The 21,296-nt window shown below is 44.4% G+C and overlaps 1 protein-coding gene across 11 annotated transcripts in view; it reads left to right on the forward strand.

The window, feature by feature from the left end:
* The window catches only part of ZNF827 (zinc finger protein 827), a 185,580-nt gene that overhangs the window by 59,449 nt on the left and 104,835 nt on the right, over nucleotides 1–21,296 (forward strand). For all 11 annotated transcript variants that reach the window (XR_009866625.1, XR_009866624.1, XM_062199530.1 and 8 more), the window contains exon 5: nucleotides 11,798–12,031. Coding sequence is in view for 9 of the 11 variants with exons in the window: in XM_062199530.1 (XP_062055514.1) it covers nucleotides 11,798–12,031 (234 nt within the window). In the remaining 2 variants the exon portion in view is untranslated. The remainder of the gene's footprint in view (nucleotides 1–11,797; nucleotides 12,032–21,296) is intronic.

Genomic DNA, 21,296 nt, shown 5'->3' on the forward strand with positions numbered 1-21,296 from the left:
AGCCAGGAGCCAGGAGCATCTTCTGGATCTCCCATGTGAGTGCAGGGGCCCAAGCACTTGGGCCATCTTCCACTGCTCTCCTAGGCCATTTGTAGGTAGCTGGATCAGAAGTGAAGCACCCAAGACATGAACTGGCACACACATGGGATGCTGGCACTGCAGGCAGAGGCTTAACCTACTATGCCAAGCACCAGCCCCCAGATAATTTTATACATCTGTAAGTTACAATACAAGAGTATCTCAAAAAGTTCATGGAAAACAGAATTAAAAGGTAGGTTTATTTTGGCACAAAACACTTTGGAAACCCATTAAGATGAAGGCTCTTAAATGTTCAGTGGGTATTATGAAAAAATACACAAGGATTTCACATTTTTTGCAACATAACAAACTTACCTTTTCATTTCATTTTTCTACAAACTTTCTAGAGTGGCCCTGTACAGCAGGTGCATACGTGGCAGCTTCCCTGTCTTGTTTTACTCCTGTTTGGGCTGCTGGAGAAGGAGGGGCCGGGGGATGCCTGCTGACCCAAGTCATCCTGCGCGCCTGGCGGCTCTGATTGTCTTTCTGTACAGCGTCCTAACACGTGTGCCTCCTTCCATGTTCAGTGCCATCCTTGTGCCAGTCATGCCCGAGGCTTGAATGCCAGCAGCCAGGGGCTGTCCTGCTCCCCACGCACAGGCGTACTTTTGCCACTCAGTTTATTTTTCAGGACCTCCCTTTGCATCCTCACTTTGGTTCTGGTCGGCCCCGTTTTGCCTTTCTCTTTGCTGGGCACTCGGGGCTCATGTGACTGAAATTCCTCGTGTGAGCAGCTGCATGGAGTGTTGTACAGGAGGCAGCCTGAGTGCCCTTTGGAAATCCTGCATTTTATTGAAACGTGGTGATTCATAACGAGAGGGAGAGTGTGACCCTTTCCTGTCAGTTGAGACTCGTGACTCAGTGAACCATGAATGGGGCTGTCATGGAAGGGAGCAGGTGGGATTAAAAGCACATGGGGTCTGGAGTTACGCACACAGGTGTTGGCATGGAAGAAGACTTGACCGTCCATACTAGTTGCATTTTATTTTTCCTATGCAGTGCTTTGCTCTGTGCCTTTTGAGTCCTTTGACCCTCACTCTAGGTAGGTGGTATTACTAATCCTGTTTTACAGAGGAAGAGATGATAAACAGAGAGGTTAAAAATTGTCTTGTGGCGCCGGCACACCGGGTTCTAGTCCTGGTTGGGGCACCGATCCTGTCCCGGTTGCCCCTCTTCCAGGCCAGCTCTCTGCTGTGGCCAGGGAGTGCAGTGGAGGATGGCCCAAGTGTTTGGGCTCTGCACCCCATGGGAGACCAGGATAAGCACCTGGCTCCTGCCATCGGATCAGCGCGGTGCACCGGCCGCAGTGCGCTACCGCGGCGGCCATTGGAGGGTGAACCAACGGCAAAAGGAAGACCTTTCTCTCTGTCTCTCTCTCTCTCACTGTCCACTCTGCCTGTCAAAAAAAAAAAAAAAAAAAAAATGTGCCCAAGCTCACACAGCCAAGAAGTGGTAGAGCTGAGATTCTCATCCAGGCAGTACGGTTCCAGTACTCCCATCCCTATGCCATCTCCACCCCAAATTACAGGACCAAGAAGCAGCCAGACAGGCCGTTGGCTATGTTCTTTGTGAATGTTGTAGAGTTGGCCAGCATCCCCTGCATGGGCCAGCCTGAAGGTCGCATGACAGACATCTTTAGAAGCCATATGAGAACTTCTGGTCTTCTCAGGAATTAGTACAAATAGAGGAGTAACAGGGAGGCCAGCTTACGTGTTGGTAGAGCTTTGTAGTGTACTGTGCATTTCTGCTATCATGTAACAAGCATATGGGTGGAGAAACCAAGACTTGGGGTAAGAAATGGTAAGAATCACATCTGGTCTCCACTTCCCCTTCTTCTTGCTGTGCTGGATACAGTGCTCCAAGTTACAGAATGGCCACTGGAATGATATTATGTCCTTATTTATTTATTTAAAAGACAGACACAGACAGATCTTCCATCCACTGGTTCACTCCCTAAATGCCCACAACAGCCAGGACTGGGCCAGGCCAAAAGTAGAGCCAAGAGCTCCATGTGGATCTCCCTGGTGGGATGCACGGGTTCAGATACTTGGGCCGTCACCTGACGCCTTTAGGGATACCAAGTAGCAGGAAGCTGGAGTTGAGAGAGGAGCCGGGATTTGAACCCTAGCACTTCCATACGGGATGCGGGTGTCCCAAGCTGCATCCTAACCACCAGGCCTATCCCCAGAATCATTTTTTCTCTTGGGAGACCCACGGGTGAAATTAATCAGAGTCTATTGTTTCTGTAAAACCAAAGCCAGGTCATTCTCTTCCATCTCCCAAAAGCACCTTTTCTCCCATTCACTACTGCTGTTGTTACTGTTACTGCTTCTACTGGTGCTGTTATTATTAGAGCTGTAATTAATCAGGAGTGTTTGCAGTGAGCCAGGCGCTATGCCAGCTGCTTCCTAGGAGTTCTCATTTAACCCCACCGTGGCCCTGGAGGTCAATAACCTGGACCTATTTCCTAGATGAGATAGCCGAGGCTCAAAGGTCTCAGCTGCAAGACACAGAGCGAAGACTCTGCTCTAACTGCAAAGGCTTGGCTCACGCCCACCTAATTAGCTATCACCTAATTTTTTTTTCTCAGTTGTGTGCACTGTCTTTTGACCTCCGTCTGCCTCACCGCTTATTTTCCTTGGCTTCCAACCATGGCATCATTTCTAACACATGTGCTTTCAGACACGCGTCTGCTTCAAGTTTTGGGTCTTCAGAATGCATCTCGGAGCCCTTCCTTCACGTGCAGCCTGCAGTCTGCCGCTAGCTGACTTGTTCCTCTGGCCGCCTCCGCCTGCCTTTTCCACCCTAGCTCCTCACCATCCAAGCATTTCTTGAGGGACTCTTCCCCCAGCGCCTCTGGTATCAGGTGATGCCCCTGCCGGGCTGACCGTTTTCTGCTGAGCAACCATCTCCTCACTGCTCACAAGCACAGTGCTGCCGTCCTCACCTTTCTCTGTCTCCTCACCTCCCGTCGTCCCAGGGGTCTCGGCATCTGGACCGTGGAGCTCCGTAGACATCTCCCTCCCCTCGGGATGCAAAGGGATGACCACTCGGGGGAGACTCTTTATGGCCATTTCATGGTCTGTCACCACCCAGAGTTGGTCAGACTCTCCCGGTGATCCACGGTGACAACAGTCATTTGCACACTGATCTATAAACCAGAAAGCCAGCCATATTAATTTGATGTGACAAGTGTAACTGGCAAGAGGAGCTGTCATTTGGGGCAGGTGGTCGCTGACTTCCTGGAAAAGAACTGGAAACAGATTTCTCCAGTCTTTAGGTTTTCTTTCTTCCAGTCTCCATGCAAACCATTCCATTGCAACTCATACATCTCCTTCCCTGGGTGCGTTAATAGTGGGAATTTAGCATGCAGCTTTCTTTTCACATTGGCTGAAGGCTTGATGGGTTTTGCAGGACTTGTCCTTCTGCTTTTGACACGGGAAATAGCCTGTCTGTGAAGCGGATTACTTGCACTCATTATGTGTGGGTTTTAGTTCATGGAGAAAAGCCTCCTTTATTTACTGTCAAGTTCTTGCTGCTGTTACCCTTGACCTTCTGCAGAGGTGATCCCCTCTCCCTGTGTCTGTGCTCCTGGCCGTCACTGGGGACCTGTGTGGTCATAGTTTGGGTACATGGGTCCTGAAGTGTGGCCAGGGATTAGCTCAGGTGGGGGGTTTCATATTTCTCAGGTGAGGAAGATGAGATGGCCACAATTGCACTAAACAGTAATTATAAAACGATTTAAGGCAAATTAAAGGGCAAGATTTTAAAATATTTAGCTAATATTTTAAATATTCCACTTAAATACAAGATACTTAACATTTATAACATTTAAAAGTAATACTCATCAGTAATTACTTAATTAAATCTTGGCCTCTCGTGATTTCAGAAGGCAGTTTCTTTTTCTCACCCAAAGTATATCAGATGGTGAAACATCCCAAGGCCCCTATGAGCCTGTTGGTACATCCTAATGTGCTCCTTATGAGGGGGCTGATGGGTACAGCAACGTCAGCTTGTAGGCTGGAGAGACGGGCCCTACTCCGGTTTCAGCATTAAGGAGCCCCCTGGGTTTTCTTATTGTAAAATAAGGGAGTAGGAAACAGTAACAGTTTTCATTTTCTGTGTTCTTTAAACACTGAATTCATTTTTTTGAAGCAAAATCTTCATCAGATTCAATACATACAACACATATATTTTAGTGTAATTTTTTATTTATTTACTTTTTAAAAAAAATTTATTGATTTATTTGAAAATCAGAGTTAGAGAGGGAGAGACAGAGATCTTCCATTCGCTGGTTCCATTCACTGGTTCACTCCCTAGGTGGCTGCAATGGCCAGGGCTGGGTCAGGCTGAAGCCAGGAGCCAGGAACCTCAACTGGTCTCCCACCTGGGTGGCAGGGGCCCAAACATGATGCTTTTTCCAAGCCATTATCAGGGAGCTGGAACGGAAGTGGAGCAGCCGGATCACCAACCGTTGCCTGTATGGAATGCTGGCATCACAGGTGGTGGCTTTACTCGCTGTGGCACAATGCCAGCCCTATAGTCTTTTTTATTATTATTTTGTAAGAAGTTTATTAATACATTAGATTCTTGAGGTCACAACAAATAGCAAAGATGTATTTTTAATAGAACTTTGTTTTTTTAAGTTCACACTGATTACATTTATTTGTTTAAAAAGGCATGCAATTAGAGGAAAAGTTGTTATTTGATAAACATCATTGGGACACTCTGATGTTATGGAGTCTAGTCTGGTCTTTATGGCAGTGTTATCATTTAGTGTACAGTATTTCTAAATTTATTTTGCTAATTGCAGTTCCAGGAGCTACTGTTGCTCACAGAGAAGTTGTGGCAAATGGGAACAGATTTTTAGCAAGTCGTCTTGTAATCTCAGGATCCCTTTAATTTATTCAGATTCTTGAAAGAAGAGGATAATAATATAAAATTTCTGCTTCAAAATTGACAGCATTTAGCAACTGTCTTCATTCCTTATAACAAATGGCAGACCAGAAGCATCCAAAACTTAGACCAAGCCCTAAAGCCATCTATAATTCTGGATCAACTACTTGGTTATGACTCAGTTAGCTGTTAGAAAGTGGGCACATGTGTTTAATCTCTCTGGATTTCAGAGTTGCCAACTGGGGATAATATTAGGACCTACCTCAAAGGGTCATTGTAAGCATGAGATAAACTAATCCAGGTAAACACTTGGTATTTCCTGGCCGGTGCTGTGGGCTCAGGAAATGATAGATCCAGATACTTCTGTGTATGCACAAGTGCCTGTCTGTCTGTCAGCTGCAGCTGGACGCTGTACCCAAGCAGATACACTTGCACTGCCCTGGCATTGAATTTAAGGCAGTTATGCCCAGGAGACAGTTGGCACTGTCTGCAGCAGTTTTGTTTTGTTTTGTTTTCACAACTGGGAGGAGCTGCTGGCATCCGGGAAGTACAGGCCAGGGATGCAGGAAACATCCTACAGTGTGCAAGACTGCAAATTACCCGGTCAGAACGGCGCCGGTGCTGAAGTTGAGACGTCCTGACGTAGGGCATACGTACAGACCCTCAGTTATCCTACAACGGTCCAGTGTTACACGGACACACATGCACAGGCCTGAGTGGACTGTCCATGCGAAGGCAAACACTTCCTCTCTTAATGACATATCGCTAGAACTGGACCCCTCCTACGATAGCAGAACTGAGTTCACTTAGCAAACTAAGTTAACGCACTATGGTCTCTGGTGAGCTGACATTTTATACGGAACAAGTGAGGATGCATATTTAACAGTCAATTTTAATTTAATTCGAGCATAATTTTAAAAACTTGAAATTTGAAACAAACATTTGTTGGAACCCCTGAAGCCTAGCCTAGGGTTCCTTGGAACGCTATTTGAAAACCGTTGGTATGTGGTCCCTTCCAGGTCCAGGAGCCTGGCTCTGGTTTAGGGTAAAGTCGTAAATAAAATTCTCAGTGGCCTTGTTTTTCATGGGGGCAGTTCAGCACTCATAAAATTGCCAGACTCCAAACTGAAAGAGAGCTCTGTCTGCTCATTAATCTCACGGAAAGGTGTCATTTTCCTTCACCCGGGGGAACCAGCAGAACAGAAGCATTCGTGTTGCAGTCTGATCTTTTCCTCTCACTCCCGTAGTCACATCTCCCCGCGATTCCCTCCTCCAGGGAGGCATCCCTTCCTCACAGGCGGCCCCTTCCTTCCCTTCTCTGTCTCCTTAGCAGTGTTTAGTTCACTTCACGCCGTTGGCTTTCCAGCCACAGCCCACGGTCGAGTTGCTTAGGTCAGTGTCCTTCTGAAAGGTGCCAGGGGCTCCTGGGGAGACACGGAAGGATGTGGATACATTTTCAGCTGGGAGCTCCGGAGGCCAGCATCTCTGTGCATTAGTTCTGTGTCTGGGGGAGGGTGGGTGTCTGTTAACTTCTTGGGGCCTCAGTTTCCCCTCCTGTAAGGTGAGGGTGGCAATAAACCCATTTGGTCTGATGAAATGAAGGCTCCAGTCCCCGAGAAACTATTGCAATGCCCTGTTCAAACCAATGATGGTCTTCAGGGAAGTTTGTCTCCTTAGAAGGAATCTCCTCGTGAGGCGATGACGCCCTGTCGGAAGAAGGTTTTCCAGCTCACTAATAAATAATACCTGTCTGTGAGAATTGCAAAACTGGAATCATTTTATCCCAGTGGCTTTCCCATTCCTTTTCCACATTCACCTGAATCTTGAATTCTTTTTTAAAATCCTCAAAAAAACCAATCTGTTTCCTTTAAGTGGCACCCCAACTCCATCAAGTCTATGTACTCACGGGTATACATTATTCATAATCAGAGTGGCTCAGCTCCCACAGGGCTTGGAACGACAGCCTTTTGACTGGTGGGGCTTCCTCACTGCATTAGGATGTGCAGTGTCTGGAAACTTCAAGACACACAAGCAGCCGAGAAAGCAGGTGCTGTGCAGGAACTCTGTGAGTTGGGTTTCATATGTGCACACAGCTTTTTGTGTTAGTGGTAGGGATAAAGCGGAGACTGCAGTGAGTCATAGGCTGCTGCTCCTCTGTTAGCAGTTTCCCCAAAGAAAAAGAAAACAACTTTAATTCCACCTTTGTCTGTACACGCGGGCTTTTCCTTAACTAGAATAATTACGAAGATGGCAATTATTTAGTCATATTAATTACAAAACACAGCCTTTATATACTATCTGCTCTGTAAATATTTCTGGTAATAGAAAAGGAGGTTAGCCTTCATAATTTTTATTGTTACATGTTCTATTTAAATCCAGCTGTTTGGGAAATTAAAACTTGGGCAAGTGTTTCCCGCGTGTTTTTCTATTATGTCATTAGCTGTATTTACATTTTCTCAGCACATTATAGTTTTATGGCGTTCTTGATATTGTCAGAATGAAAACCAGGTACGTAGTGCCTCGCAAACTTATAATCTAGCAACATACAGCTTGCCTGCTGCTTTTTTTTTTTTTTGAAGTGTCATATTGAGGTTCTGTTAAACACAGGTTGTGCTAACAATGCTAAGTGCCTTTTTCTCTGTAAGTTGGCTGTAAGTTTGTATTCTGACTAATGCTCCCAGAGACCCCTTTTATGTTCAGAGAGCATCTGCTTAACAGTTACCCACTCTAGAAGCTGGGGTTTCCTTCTAGAATATGAATGGTTTCTTGCATCTTTAATAGCCTCATCTTAGCATTTTCAAATAAGATACAGCACCGAAGCATTGTAAAAACATATAACCGTTCACTTTGGATTTTTCTTTCCCACAGAGTCAAAGTCACAGACTTAATAAATACACATCATTTAATTACTCTATCATGTCTGAGCAGAGATGCTCTCGTGGAAAGATTCTACACAGGGCTCTGGAAGAAGGGCATAGGGAGAGCAGTACAGACTCCCAGGAACTGGGTGAAAGGTACGAAGGGTTGAGACGTGTGCAAGGTGCAGTCGTCTGAGGGCCGCCTTCCCTGGCAGAGGCTGCAAGTGCATATTAGAAGACTGTGGTAGAGAGCGTCATTGTTCCATTGGGTTCACATTCCCATGGCATTGTCCCCAAGGAGCTAGATTTTTAGCCTTTCCCCTCGTGTGTCTGGGTTCCCTCCTCCGTATTGCTAGAGGTCAAGTAAGCTAACTCTGGGCTAGACAACTTTATCTCGAGTTTCATCCCCAATCCTGTGATTAGACCTGGGAAAGCACCTCTGTTGGTTTGGGTGGGATGTTTGGAGTTTGTGGTTTTTGTGGATCACAGGTAGTAAAATGGAACACTAGGAGATGTCACCGATTTGGAGTCGGTGCACTTTATTCAGTGAATAGATGTGTAGATTGAACACCGACAATGTGGCAGGCACTGTTCTAGACACCTCAGATACAGCTGTGTAAAAACAAAGATCACTGCCTTTGTGGAATCTGCCCTGGAGTTGAACGAACAGACCATAAATAGTTCATACAATAAGCTTTAAAACTATGTAGTATATGATTAATCTGCTCAGGTAACAGAATACCACAGGCTGGGTGGCTTCACCAGCAGCAATCTATTTCTCACATTTGGAGGCTGGAAGCCCAGATCAAGGTGTCAGCAGATTTGGTTTCTCCTGAGGCCCCTCTTCCCAGCTTACAGATAGATGACTGTGCCCGCACATGGCCTTTTGGCAGTGTGTGAACATCCCGCTCTCCCTCTCTCTCTCTTTCTCTCCCTCTCTCTTTCTCTCCCTCTCTCCCTTCCTCCTTCCCTCCTTGCTTATAAGGAACCAGTAACATTATGGCTCCACCTCGTTTTTCCTTAATTTCTTCTGCAGAGTCCCAAACAAAGGTATATTCACTTTGGAAGTTGAAGGCTTCCACGTGGGAATGCCAGGAAACACAATGCAGTAGTATGTATTTTTTTCCCCTTTGGAAGTAGGGAGAAAAGTCACAGCAGGATAAGTGAGACTGCACGTATTATGAGGGGTAGGGGCCACAGTTTTGAGCAGAAGGGGCAGGGTAGGTCTCACTGAGCAGGTGGTATTTGAGCAAAGACTTGAAAGTCAAGTTCCATTCAAATTTCATTACAACCCAGGGGCTGGAAGGGGAGGAGCAGTGTGGTAGAAACCAATAGTGGGTAGGGGCCCATGGATCTAGACTCTAAACCAAGCCCTGCATCTTTCTTTTCTAGTTTTTAATTAATTAATTAATTTGAAAGTGTTAGAGGGAGAGAGAGAGGGAGAGAGCTCTTTCATTCATTGGTTCACTCCCCCAAAACAGCCGCAACAGCCAGAGCTGGGCCTGGCTGAAACCAGGAACTTCATCTGGGTCTCCAATATGGGAGGCAGGGGCTTCTTCTGCTGCTTTCTCAGGCCCATTAACTGGAAGATGGATTGAAAGTGGAACAGCTGGGACATGAACCAGCCTCTATATGGGCCCATATGGGTTGCTGGCATTGCAGGTGGCAGCTTTACCCATGGTGCTACAATACCCACCCCTCCCCGGCCCATCTTTTTGGTAGTTGAAGTTCCAAATGTTATTTTAGCCTTCTGGGTTCTAGTTTTCAAATACAAAGATACTTCAAAAAGTTCATGGAGGGGCCGGTGCTGTGGCATAGTGGCCTGAGCCTGTCCCTGTGCTGCCGGCCTCCCATATGGGCACTGGTTGTAGTCCTGGCTGCTCTTCTTTCGATCCAGCTCTCATCTGTGGCCTGGGAAAGCAGTGGGGGATGGCCCAAGTGCTTGGGCCCCTACACCCACGTGGGATACCCAGGAGAAACTCTTGACTTGGGATTGGCCCAGCTCCAGCCGTTGTGGCCATTTGGGGAGTGAACCACCAGATGGAAGACCTTTCTTTCTGTCTCCCTCTCTCTCTGTAACTGTACCTCTCAAATAAATAAATAAAATCTTTTAAAAAAAAGTTATTGGAAAATGGAATTAAAAGGTAAATTTGTTGTGATGCAAAAAGATTTTGAAATCCCTGAGTAGTTTTTTTTTTTCCTGTAGTATACATTTTCTATGGACTTTTGAAGACTTTTGTATGCTGGGTTTTAAAATTCTTTTACACCAAAATAAGCCTATCTTTTAATTTCATTTTCTGTGAACTTTTTGAAGTCCTCTTGTGCTGGCCTGTGTGAATTTGTGATACCAAAACATGCATTCTTAGAGAGGCCTGAGGTAGACAAGAACACCTTGTGCTTGGGGGACTTTGTTCATCTTTTTGTTGTTAATGATGGAAGGCATTTAAGGCTCATTCTAGTTAAGTGTTGTTAAGAATTCTATGTAGGGGCCAGCGCTGCGGCTCAATAGGCTAATCCTCCGCCTGCAGCGCCAGCACCCCGGGTTCTAGTCCCGGTCAGGGTTCTAGTCCTGATCAGGGCACCGGATTCTGTCCCGGTTGCTCCTCTTCCAGTCCAGCTTTCTGCTGTGGCCTGGGAGTGCAGTGGAGGATGGCCCAAGTGCTTGGGCCCTGCACCTGCATGGGAGACCAGGAGGAAGCACCTAGTTCCTGGCTTCGGATCAGCGCAGTGCGCCGGCCTCAGTGGCCGGGGGGTGAACCAACGGAAAAGGAAGACCTTTCTCTCTGTCTCTTTCTCTCACTGTCTAACTCTGCCTGTCAAAAAAAAATAAAAATTAAAAAAAAATTAAAAAAAGAATTCTATGTAGGATGAGATCCTCTTTCCCAAAAGACAAACACCCAATACGGCAGACCTAAAGTTTCTTCCACGTGTACCTGTAAGGGGAGCAAAAGGCCCGTGAATGTCAGAGGTGGCAGGAAGAGGGTGCTGGTGTCTTCCTTCTTGGCCTAGGCTGGGCGCGGTGGAGCCTAGCCGCAGAATCCATCCCATAATAGGCAGCTCTGCCCTGACCACATACTCCCCACCAACTAACCATGCTAAAAATGGAAAAAGGACATTAGTGGAAAAACTGGTGAACAAAATCTGAATAAAATCTGGAGTTTAGATAATGGTAATCTGAATTTCTTAGTTCTGACAAATGTCCTGTGGTTGTGAGAGATGTTAACCTTTAGAGAATGCTGGGTGAAAGATATATGGGAACTCTTTGGACTATCTCTGCAACTTCTCCATAAATCTAAAATTATTCTAAAATTCAAAGTTTTCTTTAAAAACAAAATCCCATCTTGGACTTGGTGGTGACTAGGGCTCACAGATCTGGATTTATGTGCTACGACCAGAAATCCAGTTAGGAGTACCTGCCCCGCTGTGAGTGGGTCAGCAGTGTCAACTGATAATAGGGCAGGAGTGGAATCTCTGTTTTGGACTTTTCTCTTTGGCAAATTCTCCATCCTCACCTTCCCCCCTCACCCTAGGGTTTTGCTGTGGGCTTCGCCTCTGACTTGTGTTTTTATTCCCTAACATAAAGCAGGGTAGTTGCCTGAAAGCCCTATGCTGAGATCCAGTTAGGTGGGGAGAGTGCCAGGAAGTCAGGGAAGCAGCGGCATATCCAAGAAAGAAGACATTGAGTAAAAAAAACCAAAGAGAAAAACAGCCAAGCACTTTGCAGAGGCAGCACCTTTTCAAACATGAGAGCCCTGAAAGCTTGCGAAGCCCACGCTCGTCAACAGTCCCACACTCACAGAGTCCATTGTCTGTTCTGTGCCCAGGGCCCAGCCTGTTTGATCAGGTTGTGGTCCCTCTGGCTATTGGCACAATGTGATGGTGCATTCCATACTTCATTAAGTATGGGGCAGCGCTGAGGGGGCGTGGCCTCTTGCATATATATAATCCCTTTTTTCTTTTGACAGCTGCAAATCAGAAGGAGCCCATGAATCTTAATTTTAAAGTGAAAGAGGAGCCCAAGGAAGAGGAGGCCCTAAGCACGACCTTGCCCCGGTCCAGCTATGTGTTCAGCCCGGAGCCTGAAGCAGCCACCCCAAACATCTCTGAGGACGCACTGAAGCCCCAGGAGGGCAAGGGGAGCGTGCTCCGGCGGGATATGTCCGTGAAAGCTGCATCCGAACTGCTCATGAAGCTCTCAGGTACTGGCCTTTTCTAGAATGTTCAAATTCTGACCATTTCACTGGTAAGCCAATTGGACTGCAGGCTGCATGGTCTCACAATGTCTCATTATTGTGGGAAAGTCAAGGAATGATCCATTTACTCGGCTTAAAGCCTTGTGTTGTGTGTATGAGTTCGTGTGTGTCTACTAGCTGTGTACCTGTCTTACTAGTAAATACAGCCTTCTTTTCTTGAATATTACTGAAAATTGTTGGAAAACACCACTGCTTTCTAAGATGATGTGGGTCTTCATAATATCAAAGCTCTTTTCCTAATTGATCAAGATTTCAATATTTTTCCAATAGAGGACTTTGCATTTTTGTGTATTTATTTTATGTTCTTTAAAAACAATCAAGAATAGTTTTCTTAATTTCATAAGCAGATGAAATGGCTCTGGAAGTAATTACCAATGGAGTAGCCATAAGAGATGTTATGGATAGAGAATTTCATAATGGAATATTACAATAATTAACCAGTTCCTAAGATGAGTGAGTAGTTCTTTACTAGGATCTAAATGCGATACCTATTAAATGTAGGGAAAATGGACTATAATTTGAAATGCATGCATTTTGAATTGTTTTCCACCCTGTCTCCTCTCTGTCTCATTCTCTCAGCAAGAGGTCAAATTTAGAATGTCTTTAAGGTATGGCTTTTAGGAAGGAAAATTTATGTCAATCTTAATACTTGTCAAATCATATCCCATCTTCATTTCATAAAAATATGATTTTTAGAAAGTATATTTAAAATGAATCCAAAGCTGTTTTTAGTTTGGAACTTGCTGTGCTTGGAGGATGAAAGCAAGAAATGTAGTGGAGAGACTCCTCCATGATGTGTGATTTCATCAGCGACTCAGACTGTGTTTCTGGTTGACCAGTAGTTCGGAAAGTAAGACATTAACAGTGATTTACTGAGAGTCATTATAGTAGAACAGTTGAAATTCCTGTATTTGCCAGTTGGTGGGGTTAAGAATACTTTTCTTTGATGTTAATTCAAAACATACTGGAATTTCAGGGGAACATGATTGGTTACAGATAAAGTCTAGTGTAATCATAACTTGTCCCTTGTAGCTCCATGTTCCTCAACTTCGCAGTGATACTGCAGCTTCTCCAACTCAGAGGGGTGGTCTGGCAAGATTGCACTGATTGCTGAAAGCTGGGAGGTTTTAAAAATGGTATTCAGGCCAGTGCATTCTGATACATTTGAACCGTTCTCTTGTGTCGAAAGCTTGCAGTGAATAGGGTGATCTGTGTCTGTTCCTCTCAGCCATTCAAGGCGGTCACCCAGCCCTGATTCGTCTCCCAGAGCATAAGTGTTCCCATTACAATGGCTTGAACTCTCATCCAGCAGTGACTCCTGCCTCCCCTCCTCATAATGAGGTTCTGGAGTGTAACAGCTCCATTTCAGAGCTTGCTGTGCAACCAGTATTGCAAGTAGCAGGGGCCGGACTGGCACCAGAGGACAACATGTAAAATGAGATTTCAGGAAAGATGTTCTTTGAGGAAAATGTTTCATCCTAATCCTTTTGGATGATGTGATTTGAGACACTGAAGTATGAAATCATTTCCTAGATGATAATGAGAGCCTTTAAATTTAATGATGTTTGTGGACAGCAATGGCCCTTCTACATGTGGATGTTGACTTTTATTGATTCTGTGTGCTGTGGGGTTCAACAGTAGTTGGAAGGCTGGCATAGTCACTTATCCAAAGGACATCTGTCCTTACTTTGTGATGTGGAAGCAAAAACTTGTTTGAAGAGTGACAACTACTTTTTTTTTTTTTTTTTGCCCTGAAACAGTTTGTCCTAGTATTCCATATGCAATAGACTTAAATCAAAGGAATATATGTCATAGCCCTTACCTGAGAGATGCTCTGGTCTGGAGGAAGTGATCCAGTGCAGTGGAATCTGTTCAAGTGATGTGCACTTAAAACTTAGTACTACCACGCTCTAGCAGCAAGCGATCAGATCAGCTGCCAAGTTTCTGGTAGTCCCAGGAATAGGCATGTAACTTGAAAAGAAATGGCTCTTCATTTCAAAGCCACAAGGCACAGAGGAGTCGCCTTGCATTAGATTTAAAGTGGACGTTACAAGTGTCTAATCACAGAAATCAGTGCTTTTTGCAGGTAGGAAGATGTTGCTGTCTTCCTGCAGGTTGCTAGTTTAACAATTTCAGTGAACGTGCCCTGAAAGATTTGCAAGTAAAGGACGCACTGGTGTCTCACTGCCCCGTTTCCCGGGATCACTCCTGTCTCTACATAGACTAAGAGTGCATTTCCTGAGTGTCCATGCCGTTAGTGGCAACTGCTCCACATTCACCTTGGCTGATACCCACAAAACCTTGTGGTAGGGATTCTTACGAGTGCCACTCCCTCACGTTCCTTTATAGTCTTCTGTCATGGTTGGGAAGATCCTTTTCGTAAGGAAGAATCCTTTTCGTAAAGAAGAACCTGAGGGGGGCAGTCCAGGGGCCCCAGTGTACACCTAGAACTGTGCTTAGAACTGAATCCTGTGTACATTGGGGTTTCCTTCACGTAGATAACCATGATGAAGTTTAATATTTTTTAAAAAGTATTGATTTGCTTTTTCTGTATTTTTATATGAAAGGCAGAGAGACAGAGACAGACAGGCAGACATAGAGAAAGAGATCTTCTATTACTGGTTCACTCCCCAGATGCCTGCAACAGCCAGGGCTGGGCCAGGCAGAAGTCACAAACTGAGACTCAGTCTGGGTCTGTCATGTGCCCTGCAGGAACCTGAGTTCATGAGGCATCACCTGCTTGCCAGGGTGCACACTAACAGGAAAACAGACCAGCAGCAGAGCTGGGAGTTGAACTAAGACATGCTCATGTAGAAGTCCCAAGCAGGGCCTTAACAACTGCACCAAGCACTCACCTCGGTGAAGGTTAGTTTATGAATCAGGCACAATAAGAGATTAACAAAAATAGCAAATCATAAAATAGAACATTTATAGCAATATGCCGTAATGAAAGTAATTTAGAAATTAATTATTTCTGGAATTTTCCGCTTATTATTTTCATACCCTGCTTGACTGTGGTAACTTACCGTGGAAACCGTAGGTCAGTGGGGATATACTTTTCCCTTGTTTTAGTTTTGGCCCAGGGAATAGCTAAGAGGTGGACTAAAAGGATTTTTCTTCTCTGTTACTTATTTCCTTGAGATTAGAAGCTGGGGCCTACAGTTTTGACCCTTCACTGAACTAGGAAGAGGAAGCCAGTCAACGATTTTGGCTGCTTCATTTCCAGTTTTCAATTAATTTATGTTAACTCCTTAAGTAGGGCTGCTTGGCATGTGGCCCAGTCAGATGTCATGTGAAACTTGGCTAAGTGGAGAGACCTCTGCAGGTAACTGACGTGCAATCTGACGTTCATGTTCTATGGGGAACACACAGATGGTATAGAGACTAGGCGAATTTTTTCCTCAGCTGTGTGTTTGGGAAAATCTGAGTTTTCTTCCTTCCTGTGGTTCCAGTTCTGTTTCCAACTGTTCACTGAGAAGTCGAGTGTCTGAGAGCTGGGCCATATAAACTGATTACCATAAGGTACACAGCCCACTCTGAGCAAAGCCACTGGTTGTCTGTGACTACCTGTTGCTATGTAACGCAAGGCAGCCAAAATCATCAGACTTCTCTCCTACGCATGTGATTGCCAAAGATAATGCCTGTAAGTTTTCATTTAAAGAGGCCAAAATCTCACAGTTCAATGTAGAGAATATAACACACTGGACAGAGCAAGCTGTTAAAGTTGCCTTTAAACTCTGGTTTTGCAGTGTCTGGACACCTGCGTTGTCACAGATGTAATGCAGCACCAGTAGTGACTCTGCTAGGCTTCAAGAGAAGTAGCTAAACCCAGAGTTAGGGAAGAAATGCAGGAGTGGGCGTGTGGCCTAGTGGTTACGGCACCATTAGAGACACCCACATCCCATGTTGGAGTGCCTGGGTTTGAGCCCTCAGTCACGCTTTTCACTCCAGCTTCCTGTCAGTGCAGACCAAGGGAAGCAGTGGCAGGGGCCCGTGTAATTGGGTTGCTGCAACCACGTGAAAGACCTGGATTGTGTCCCTGCTCCCGGCTTCAGCCCCAGCCCAGTCCTACCTGTTGGGGGCATTTGGGGAGTGAACCAGCATGAGCGCTCTCAGTGTCTGTCTCTATCCCTCTGTCTCCCTGCCCCTCAAATAAATTAAAAACAATTTTTTTAAAAGAAAACAAGTGTTCTCTTCTCTCTTTGAGGAGTCACTGTTCACCTGGAACTAAATATATAATGGTGTATCATACACGGTTGGGTGAACCAAGAAGTAGCAGATAAGAATGCTGTTTAAAAATGCAAAAACATAAAAAAATCAGCTGAAAAGTGGAAGTTATTCAGAAACATTAATGTAAAGGTAACATTAAAATTTCTGTAACATGGTAAGTAAAACTTCATATTAGATCTTAACTTGAAACAACCTTATTGATTTTTTTACTTCTATGCTCACCAAATGGATTTATATTCATTTCTGGTTTATGATCATTGATTCCTCCTTAGTCCTGGAAAGAAATGTAAATTATGATTGCCCCTCGTGTGGGAGTCCAACAAGCCCTGGATTTGAAATATCCAGTAATAGGGGCTTCTGGATATCACCTAACTACATTGGAACTTCTGGTATGAGATAAATAGAAGCAGGTGAACTTGAATAAGTTCAAGTTTTAAAGTGAGCTGGAAAGGCAAGGGACCAAAAGACTGACTTTATTAACACTTACAATAAAGGCCCCTTGGCTTATAAATAACGGAAATCCTCCCCAGTTAGTTTAGACAAGAAAGGAGAATTGGATGGAGATTGTCCGATTGGGGTTGGCCTTAGAGATCCCAAGAGCAGGGATGCAGCAGGACCTCCAATTTCTCCGAAGCCAGAGACTGGAGGACCCAGTGGAAGCCCGGAAGCCCTTGTTCTCTGCCTCCTCCTCGCTTCTTTCTGGGCAGACAGGTGCACCTTTCCTGATGCTCCATCCACAGGGTGGAAAGTGGTCATTGCCAGCAGCTTCTGAGTTTACCTCTTGCTCAGAAATGTCTCAGTCCCATTTCCTACTTCCAGCCAATTGCCTCAGCTCTGATTGGGATCCACCAGTGGGCAATTCTCCTGTTACCTCAGAAGAAAGGTGTGGCGGACAAATGTGACTACTGTGGGTTAGCCAGGTAGTGTTGTTGGGAGGGAGAAGGATCCCCAGGTGTCAATCCTGTAGTGGGCTGGAGGGAGGGGGTATGAAACAGGAAGATTCAAGAGGATGTCTGGAGCACAGAAGTTTGGGGAGCAGATTTTGGTAACTGCTGGTACGTCAGTGTTGAATGTAAATGTGCTTCGTCCTGTGGGCGCTGTTCACTGTTCCTTTCTGGTAGAGTCTCCGAGAAAGCCTGCCCAGCCAGGACTTTGCTTGGCCAGCTCCACCTCTGAAGTGGCTAAGGCAGTGCCTCTGAGCGTGTGTCCCTAGGCCACCAAAATCATCATGAGGCAGGGAGAGAGAAGTGTTAGAATCGCTGCTGCTGCTTTTTTTTTTTTTTTACCAAAATTATTTATTTATCTATTTATTTATATTATTTGAGAAGGGGGAAGAGAGAGAGAGAGAGAGAGAGAGAGAGAGAGAGAGAGAGAGAGGGAGGGAGAGAGAGAGAGGGAGAAGAATCTCCCACGTGCTGTGTCACTCCTTAAGTACTCTCAAAGGCTGGGGCATCAGTGCTGTCTCTGAGTGCGCCTTAGCAAGGAGCTAGAATCAGAAGCGGAGCTGGAACTTGAACCCAGGCACTCGGATATGGGGATGCGAGTATCCCAACTGCTGCCCAAACACCCGACCTGATCCTGCACATTCTTGAGCACCCCCATCCTGGACCAAGCAGAAACCCTGGCTGTGGGGGTGGCTACCTGTGCTCCTACCAGCCCTGAGCGACTGTGACAGGCGAGGTTTGAGATGTGCTATGCAGAAGAGATGGTTAATTACAGAAGTCAGATTTGTCTATCTGAAAAGATTGTTTTAGGTTGATGCTGAGAGAGCCACGCTAGAGTAAATGTACATTTTCCTTTTGAAAAAGACCCATCTCCAGCAGAGATTCTTTAAAATCTATTATGAAATAATGGTATCTGGGAACCTTTTTTCAGAAGGGCACTTGTACCTAATAAATCAAGATAGTGCTGGTGTGGGCCTCAGATAATTCTCCTTTTTACAATGTTCTTGGCTGTTAAATTTCATGATTAGTTCAGGGCATTGTTGGCATTCTTTTAGGAGAAAAACCTTCCCTGGTTCCTACCCCCCAACCATTATTAAAGGCCGTGTTGGAAACTGTCTTATTTTTCTAGATAAATCAGAGATATTAGCTAAGTAATTTCTCTGGGCAAAAACCGTTCACTGTTCTATTTGGTGTTTCTCCCTTGGAAATTTGTCATCTAGAAAACTTTGTAAGCAGTGTGGCTTCAGCAGTAACCTCTAAGGGTGGAAAATAAGTCTTTTCAGGTTATTTTACTGTCATCTCCCTTTACCTCCTTCACACTTGCAAGTTACCGGATTAAGCAGTAAGGCTGAGGCCTAATTGTACTGAGTTTTACCTACTTTGTGATTCTACTTGCCTACCAAGGCTGTAAGCAGTGCTCACTCCTCAAGTGAACAGGTAGATAGATAAGCTAAACTAAATGAAAAAGTTAATGAGCAATTTACAGGTAAATATCACTAGAAAAGTATTTTGTTCATTTGTTTTATTAATAGTTCCTACTGATCCCATTGTCAGGCAAATAGTTCTGAAGAATGTGAGAACATAAGCATAACGAAGTAGCATGGTCTCATCAGTATGACATTGAAAAATGTTTTTTCATTTCAATTTTTTTTAAAAAAATCAACTTTAGTGGGTTTTTGTTTGTTTTAAAGATTTATTTTATTTATTTAAAAGACAAAGTTACAGAGAGAGGTAGAGCCCAAGAGAGAGAGAGAAGTCTTCCGTCTGCTGGTTCACTCCCCCAATGTCCACAATGGCCAGAGCTGAGCTGATCAGAAGCCAGGAACCAGGAGAGTCTTCCCAGTCACACATGCAGGTGCAAAGGGCCAAGCGCTTCTACTGCTTTCCCAGGCTGTAGCAGAGAACTGGATCGAAAGTGGAGCAGCTGGGACTCAAACTGGCACCCATAAGGCCTTTAACCACTGCGCCACAGTGCTGGACCCCATTTCAACATTTTTTTAAGAACCAGGAGGAACTTACTGAATCCAGTACTCTAATTTTTGTAAGTTCATGTTTTTAAAATCTTTCTTTCTTTATTTTATTTGAAAAGCAGTTTTGTTTACATTCTTTTTGTTCTTTGTTAGTTAACAGAAATCAGAGAAAAAATAGTCTTTTTTGAGGGATGCACCTTAACCATTTGCCCCCAAATTTGAGTTTTAGATTGTTATGTTTTAGAGGAGAATGCTGGACTAACTTTTTTAAAGCACTATCCCATTTTTTAAAATAGTTTCATTGAAATATAATTCCCATACCGTAAGATTTACCCAGTTAAAGCGTACAATTCAATACTTTAGTATATACGCAGAGTTGTGCAACCACCACTACATCTAATTCCAGAACCTTACCTTGCCTTCCAAAGAAGCTCTTCACCCTTGTCCACAACCTTAGGCAATCACTAATCTGTTTTCCTGTTCTTTGCATTTCGTACGCGTGAGATCATACAATATGTAGCTTTACTTTAAGACTTTATTTATTTATTTGAAAGTCAGAATTTCAGAGAGAGAAGGAGAGACAGAGAAAGAGAGATATCTTCCAATTGCTGGTTCACTTCCCAAATGGCCACAATGGCCAGAGCTGGGTCAGGAGTAAGCCAGGAGTCAGGGGCTTCATTCAGGTCCCCCATGTGGGTGGCAGGGGCCTAAGCAGTTGAGCCATCTCCCACTGCCTTCCCAGACCATTAGCAGGGAACTAGACGGGAAGAAGAGCAGCCAGGACAAGAAGGGGCGCCCATAAAGGGTGCTGGTGTTGCAAGCAGTGGCTTTACCTGCTGTGCTGTGACGTCATCCATGACCTTTTGCATCTGGCTTCTTCTGTTAGCATAGTGTTTCTGATGTTCATCTGTATTGTAATATGTATCAATACTTCACTCCTTTTTATGCCTGAGTGATACTCCATTTTATGAGTATGCCACATTTTCTTTGTCCATTCATCCTTGGGTAAAGACATTTGGATGCTTTGAAACTTTTGCTACTGTGAATATTCATGTACAAGGTTTTGTGAGGACTTAATATTTTTCATTCTCTTGGGCATAGATCTAGGAAAATGGGATTGCCAGTCAAATGCTAACTCTATGTGCAACATTTTGAGCAACCGTCAAGGGGTTGTCCAAAGCAGTTGCACCATTTTGCATCCCCTCAAGCAATGAATGAGGGTTTCAGTCTCTTTGACATCCTATTGTCTGTCTTTTTTATTATAACTCTCAGTGGAGTGAATTAGTATTCATTGTGGTCTGATTTGTGTCTGGTGTTGAATAATAGTGTTGAGCATATTTGAATGTGTTTGTTGGTCATTTGTATATCTTCTTTGGAGAAATGCCTATTTGACTTCTTTTCCCACTTTTTAATTGGATTATTTGTCTTTTTATTCTTGAGTTGGAAAGTTCCTTATATATTCCAAACGTAAGTCCTTTATCAGATACATGATTTTCAAGTGTTTTTCTCTCACCCTACTGGTTATCTTTTCATTTTCCAGATTGTATTATTTATAGCACAAAAGTTTTTAATTTTAATGTGGTTCACTTTGACTTTTTTTCTTGGGTTGGTCATGAACATCATCACATTTTCCACAGTTCTAAAAATTAAGTTAAACTGCAGACTTGCTTAATATTAAAAGGAAAGGCTCTTTTTACTTGTAGTAGCTCATTCCTGTTTGATTTTCTGAGACAGAAAGCCTGTGGAGCCTGCTTTGTTGATGAATGCCTCCACAGTGGAATGAACCTCTCTGATTTCTGTATTTGCTGTAGCTCTCTGTACTTCAGCTGATGGCCAAGAATATTTGTACGTCAACTTGTTTTTGAAAGGTAGACACACACACACACAGAGCAAGAGAGAGTGCTTCTGTCTGTTGGTTCACTCCCAAAATGCCCTGAACAACCCGACCTGGGCCAGGGCTGAAGCTGGAAGCCAGGAACACTATCCAGGTCTCCTACATGAGCAACAGGAACCCAATCACTTGAGTCATCACCTGTGCCTTTGAACAACTACCTTAGCAGAAAATTG

Source organism: Lepus europaeus, chromosome 8 (genome assembly GCF_033115175.1).
Source record: "Lepus europaeus isolate LE1 chromosome 8, mLepTim1.pri, whole genome shotgun sequence".
In the NCBI taxonomy this organism is placed as follows: domain Eukaryota; kingdom Metazoa; phylum Chordata; class Mammalia; order Lagomorpha; family Leporidae; genus Lepus; species Lepus europaeus.